The following is a 7,565-nucleotide window of genomic DNA, read 5'->3' on the forward strand; positions in this document are numbered from 1 at the left end:
ATTCTTTGAAAAAAAATTAATTCCTGTTTTGAGTACATAATATGAAGTTTTTCAAAAATTTTGTAATAAATATATTTTAAAATTATTATAAAAAAATATTCTTTGTCAAAAGGTAATCATCATTTAAAAGGAAGAAAATAAATTGAGTAATCACTTTTTTTTAGTGATATATATGAAATATTTTTTAGTGAAATATCACAATACAGTGATTTCTGCGTGTAGAAAGTACTCGTAGAACTCTTATATGTGTTTAAAAAACCAAGTAAACTGTGAAATATTTAATATACTTTATTGCGCTTTTAAGTAAATATGTATTTTGTAATTCAAAATGTTTACATTTTACTTTTACATTCAGAATTAAATCAGTGTACAAAGGTTTTAATATGCATCGGTCCGCACTAGTACGTCCAATCGAATTCGCTACAAGAATTATACAATTCAATGCAATATAAATCCCGTATCAATTCCAACAATTTTCCAGAAATTAAACACAGGAATGAAAAAAGCCATATTCAATCAAGGCGATTCTTTGCGTGTCTAATAATATATTTTTTTTGTGAATTTATACAATTTTCAATTCAAATAAACTATTCGCTGATTTTCTGTTTTAAACATAGATCTTCGAACACAAGTCTTAAATCGAAGCTGGAGTAGTAATATCACAAATCAAATTGACAAGTAATTTAATATTATTAACTAATAAACATCATAAAAACTATAAATAATTTTTTACGAAAAATATTATTTTGGGATTCGAACCCGGATCTCCTGTAATTCATGCGAGAAATTAGTTCAAAAATTAAATTTATTCCAATCATATAAAAAAATAAATAACTGTTTGTTTTAAGGAAACTAATAAATGATCATTCTGCGTGTGTTAACATCTTTTCAAGTAAACAATAAATAATTTGTGGACATGATAACTTACCTCCGTAATCCATGTAATTTTCGGTAGCGTCCACGAGACCGATTATCACGACGACAAGAATGAAAGCTGCGTAATATTTGGCGTACATAATGCTCTTCTCTCTTCTCTGCAATCAAATAAACGATTCTACATGTGATTTGATTCCTCTGGTCGATTTGCGGACGTAAACGTGTTTTGCTTCGGACATGTGCGGACGAAAATGCGCATATGCGCCAAGCGTGTTATCTAATCGATTTGGTAAAGAATAGGTTTCCTTCTTTTTTTTTTACATTACAAAGATGAAAGCGATTGTCACACTAGTATTTTATAATTCATTACGCTGTAGCATGACACAACACGTTGTAATGGTAGTTTTCACTAAGACTTGCACTTTGCAGAAGTCTCGACCATGCTAGAATATGTACTACGTTTGTCGTAGTACATATAATTCCTGATATAATTCCCCCATGTGTCGTTTGAACATGCGAACATTTGACGAAAATGTGTGAGGGAAGATAAATTCAAAACTAAAATTACTACGATAACAATCAAGCCAAGTATGGGTTTTGCAGTTAAATAACATAGACTCAACACTTACTCAAGAGACATTATTTATAATATAGAAATGTAGCTTTTCGAGCGATGTCATAATAATTTTATTATGTAAAATATTTCGTTAAATTATTTTCCCATGTCTGTTGTAAAGAGCTATCCAAATGAAATGTGCATTTCGAGTTGCTTAATGAATTTATGTTTCTTATTAAGATATGTAATAAAATAATATTAAATATTATATATTAGATAATATAAGATATTTATTTTTGATATAATAACCTATAAATGCTTATATTATTTTTAAGTCTATTTTTTTCGGAAAATCTAAAATTATAAAAACATATGGTTCGCATAATTATTAATTATAACTTTCTTTTAAATTTTTTGTACTTTTAATAGTTACATTTTTTAAATTAAAATGCAGTGCTTTCGCTATTCTTATATTTAAGTATCAAATATTGACAGGAAGATAATGATAGAAGCTAACAGTAAATGTATTACGAAGTAAAGTCCAATCCATTAATTGAACTTTACTTTCACAAAATTAAATATTTAACGACAAAGAAATTTGTAGACATATATATATATATATATATTGGGTTGTCCGGAAAGTTCGTGCCGACTAACCTATATAATTTAATAAATGTATACTAAAATTTAAATTTTCTGCGTTTCAATTTTCCTTCATTGGAACTTTCCGGACAACCCAATATATATATAAAACGATTTTTCATTTTTTTATTAAAAAATATATTAAAACTGCTTGAATAAATTATTTAATATCCGCTGAAACAGTTTGAGAAAATTACTTTATTTATATTGAAAAATTTATCAAGTTTCACAGCTGATATTATAGCACTATATAATTTTGTGATCAAAAGGGAGAAAATTTTTCATCGTTAGCCTAATGAAAGTTTATCAACCAAATCTTTTAACTTATTCGGGACTGTCAAAGCGCACCTCTTTACGCTCTCAATTCTCAAAGGGTCAGGTTATCGATATCATCGAGGTTACAATATTAACGAGCTCTATTTCTATGTCGATATCTAGTTAGCCACGTTATTATTTATGTCATGCAACGACTCAAGTGACAAGATAAGAAGCAAGAGAAAAAAGTAAACTATTAGCATCAGCACTGCGCTTTCTGAATAATTCATTGAATTATAAATTCTACTTAGAAGAGAGGATCGCCTCTGCATCGTGAAATGACCGTGCACGTGAATAACGTTGTGGAATTAAGTGCATATGTAAACGTTAATTTTTGGCATAAAATATTAAATTGGATCACACGCTTCGCAAGTGTCGCATTAACGTGACATTTCCATACCGAATTATCATTTCCACGCAAACTCGTGTATTACCACAATCTACCACCCGACTCACGATGAGGGTATCCGCGCAAGCATCGCGATCTCTGTTCCGAACGGTGTATTAATTTAGAGGCAACCTCCATTAAAGCACGCATAATCGCAAAGCTAGAAGACTTCCGTATATGACACTCGCTGGCGTATAATCTGCGCCTTTAACCGTAAAATTCAAACATAGATCCATTATAGGTATCTGTGTTTGAATAATAAACCACGCCTATTTCAAAATCGAACGATCCATTTCGACGTTTCTTTGCTGTGGAAAAATACGACATTATTGTCTTCTTCCATTTCTATTTTTAATGTAATATTAATCGCACAGCAGAAACGCATGTAAACATATTTCGTTTTATTTACCGAGAATGAAAATTTCATTAACACACTAATATAATTTTCATTCCCTTGTCATTAGAAGTTTTACATTTTTGAATTTTAATATACAAATAATATTACGATTTATAAAGAAGAAAATACGCATGAGTTTCTCTTAACAGAAAAAATAGAGGTTATATAAATAAATCATGCAGTATAATATTTTATTATCATGTGAAATAATATTTTTTTTTATGCAAACAGAAAGGAAGGGAGAATTGCAAAAAGATAACAAAAATATTGTAATATGGCTTTATATATATATTTTATATATCATATATATATGTTTATATATACTATCGCTCAGAAGTTTTCAGTACATCTTATATTTTTGCTAATAATTCTGTTTTTTATTTATAAAATATAAAATTATAATATGAGATATAATATATCTCTTATTTTCATAGAAATACTCAATAAAGTTGCAAATTGCCGAAGGATTATAAACAAAAATTATAAATAAATAAATTAATTAGACAAATAATGTGTATATCAACTAAAAAAAGAAATATAATTCAAATTTTGAATTAAACATCCACAAATATTTGGATATCATGAAGACTATGAACAATTAAAAAAATGAAAATAATTTATATTCTCGTAGAAAAGTGCTTGCTTAAACACAAATCTTTGGTTAGAACACTTAAAGAATTTATTGGCAGAATGCCAAGAATTTGATTTCTTTATTATCTGAACCCAAGGAACATAAATATTAAATACATTACTTTAAATACGAAGCGCCACTACGGTCTGAATATTGAACTATTATATATTCATTTAAATGAATTAATTTCAAAAATATTAACTGAAAGAAATAAATATCTGAGAAAAATAAATTCTTTTTCTGTAATAATAAATTTGAAATGTAATAAATGCAAACTGTATTCATATTTTATATTATGAAATTTCTATAAATATAGGTTGTGTTGTAACTTTCGTAATCTGTATCTTATATAATTATCTTTTTCTCTTTAGATAAATAAAATATTATTTATTTATAATAGTGTCTTGAATTATTTATTAAATAATAAAATAGGAATTATATTTAGGACTATAAATTTGAAAAATACAGGGAATTGTATTTTAAATAAAAAATATAAATATTTAAAAATATATGAGTGGAATATAGCATACCTAAAAAAATCTTTAATTCGTCTTCTAAAAAATATTTAATTCATTATAATATGTATAAAATATAATATCTTTCATATCAAGTATTATTAAACAAATAAATTTGAAATTCTGTTTCAATGTTTGGAGACGAAGAGATCCGGTTTATATTATTATTTATTGCGGTTTATGTCGCGACAATTTCTAACATACCTCATGGAACCCAAGTTGTCGAATCCAATTCTATTTGTCGTTTCTACAAGCGCGAATTATAGCGTATAATCTGTTGATTACTCACACCACATTGACCGTAAATCCGTTTAACCGTTTTCGCGTACTCGATGTTAACGTACACGAATACAATACACGCCAATGCGTAATTGCTTTATGAAGCTCATTTTAGACGATGTATAATTCTTCTCAGAATTCAGAATAAAATTGAATGTATTCTTATATTGCATGATATAAAAAACATTTTTGAAAAATCAGAATATATACATAAAAATGTAGAAATTATGTAATGTAAAGTTTTAAATATTCCTAAAATCTAATGCAAACTGACACATAGATAGTTCAAAGTTTATTATAAGCATGAAAGCGTGTTTTGTCTTTGCCATCGATTTCTTAGACAGCACAACGTGTTTTGCATAGGGTCTCATCTCTTGTTTTGGAAGGTTTCAAACCAGGTCTCTGTAAACGTTCTGCATGTTAACTATGATAAATTCAAAGACAAGTTTTTTATCATCTCTAAAAGCAGATTTCTTTTTTCAGAGAGTTTTTATTAAATTTTCGTTGAATATCTAACTAAAACTCTAATAAAGATTTCATTAAAATATAATTAAAAAAAAATTTGTGTACAGAATAATGAACAATTAAAATAATAATTTCAAATTAAAAAGCAATATTTCTTTGGAATATCTTCACTATTAAATACTTTGCAGGGAAGTATGTTATATGTTAAACATTTTATTTTAAAATAAATCCTTTGATGATATATATTTTTATTTAAATATCAAGAACTCTATTATACTATTAATAAAAATAAAATATTTTTCTCTTGAAAAAAGACTAAATCATCTAAAAATTCTAAAGTCGCTTCGCGACGTAAGCAGATAATAATAATGTAGAGGAATATTTCAGAAATATCCCGTACTTCTCAACCTTGATTAACGGCAATTTACTTGTTGAGCTTTCCAGGACAATAATTGCCCATCTTTTTACTCGGTATGTGCTGCACAGGCTTTTAAAGAACATAAATAATTTACGCGTACCGATGAGAAGACGGTAAAATCGTATTTTTGCTCACCAATTATTTTTGCTCGTGGATTCTCTTCGCAGCACTTATATCATATTTACCTGCCAGCGTTCAAGAAAAAAATAACTGAATTTGTTGTATAATCAGTGAGCCAATAATTAAGTAAGAGAGGTTCTACATGTAAGAAAAGAGACATCGATTATCATAGCTTCATCGACGTTCAGTCTCTAATTAACAATATCCGATCGTAATTACTTTTTGCGTAATTAATTAGTCGTTAGTGAAACGTACGTCTTAATAAACGAGAAGTGTGTGAAAAGCATAGGTCGTTGCGCAATGAAGAAACACATTGTAACCGAATATCGATTTTGGATATCACTTTTGTATGTAGTGGAATTATGTTTTAAAAGCTGCTTTTCAGCTATCTCGAGAAATTTCCATTTGCGCGATAAGATACTTTGTGCGTATCCCGATTTTGTTTCCCCACAATTACTTATTGTCCCATGAAATTTTCAAGCTGCTCAGTTATCAACCCCAGATGACTTTGATTACATCACGTTATATGCATGTATGTAATGTTAATATTCAAGTTAAATGAATTTTGGTCGTACAATACCACTGTTATTTTAACGCATGAATGTGTATTGCATCCACACATTTCCAGTTGAGAAGTTTGACAAAATGTGAACACGCGCTGCAGAAAGTTTTTAGAAAAGTAGATGTAAAAATTTATAATTTGTTACTTACGAATGAATTATATAACTCATATATATTTAAATTCAGTACGAGTTGTCCGCCAAATTAAATCTCTTGCAATACAATTTATAATCTGCATAATCGTGCGACGCGGAAAGTAAAGCATATATCGAAAGTAACATTTCGAGTAAATGAAAGAAAGATCTGTTTTAATACATATAAATATAAAGCATATAAAATAATATATATAAAAGTAAATATACATAGGAAACCATAATATATTATAATAATCAAAGTATTAATGCGGATAAAATTTAAAAAACTTTGCACTTTGAAAATTATATTTAATTTTTTATAATTTTTAAGATTTATACTATAAATTGTAGTAGATGTAGAAAAAAATTTAAATTATACACACACACACACACACACACACACACACACACACACACACACATATTTAATTTGATAGTTCTGTAATTATTTTTCCTTAAATATTTATTTTTGCGTGCAATGTCTGAAAAAATACGACTCAATCTTTTTATTTAAAACGTAAATAAGCCATATTAAATAAATAATTACCGTTATTGCACAATGACAACATGACGTAAAATTTCAAACACAAAACACAAATAAAAAATAACAATTTATGTCATATTAAATGTAATAATATGTAATACATGACGTACAATATGCAAATAATTATAGGTTTTAAATGAAATTATTCTAAAATTCGCAAAGATATCGGCTGTAAACTGGTATAATCCAGCTACGAAATGTCAATCTTTCTTTGTCCTCTGTTTTATATCTTTGACCTACGTTAGTAATTTATCACCCATTATAACGCGATAAAGAAAATAGTAATGACCACGCCACCGGATAGTTTCAATGGATTTACGTACATCATAATCGTAAGGGCAGTACTTAATTTTTATGAGAAATACAAAAGTGTTTTTTGTTTTGTTAAAAAAACCATTGATTGAATATATACGCAATATAGTTACACATTTAAATTTTTACAGTTAGTTTTACAAAACAATAAGAAAAAAATCAAAGTATCTAAATAAAACTTTAATTATTATTAAATATTATTAAATTTAATGTTTTACTAATATCTTTTTATAAATATTCTTTATAGAAGACATAGGATTTTAAACTTTGTATCTCCTTAGGATGTCATTTATAAAAATTAATCTGCAGAATTATTCATGTGCTTTAAGAAAAAAATCAATGTTTATATAATTTATAATACAAATGGATATTCAATTTGATAATTATAATTTTACAAATCAACTTATATTAG

At 27.1% G+C, this 7,565-nt stretch overlaps 1 protein-coding gene across 1 annotated transcript in view; it reads right to left on the bottom strand.

The window, feature by feature from the left end:
- LOC108687922 (short neuropeptide F-like) overlaps nucleotides 1–7,565 on the bottom strand; it is a 25,804-nt gene that overhangs the window by 15,936 nt on the left and 2,303 nt on the right. Inside the window, exon 2 of the mRNA XM_018193968.1 lies at nucleotides 929–1,034. Coding sequence (XP_018049457.1) covers nucleotides 929–1,016 — 88 coding nt within the window. The 5' untranslated portion in view covers nucleotides 1,017–1,034. The remainder of the gene's footprint in view (nucleotides 1–928; nucleotides 1,035–7,565) is intronic.

Source organism: Atta colombica, unplaced genomic scaffold (assembly GCF_001594045.1).
Source record: "Atta colombica isolate Treedump-2 unplaced genomic scaffold, Acol1.0 scaffold220, whole genome shotgun sequence".
In the NCBI taxonomy this organism is placed as follows: Eukaryota; Metazoa; Arthropoda; class Insecta; order Hymenoptera; family Formicidae; genus Atta; species Atta colombica.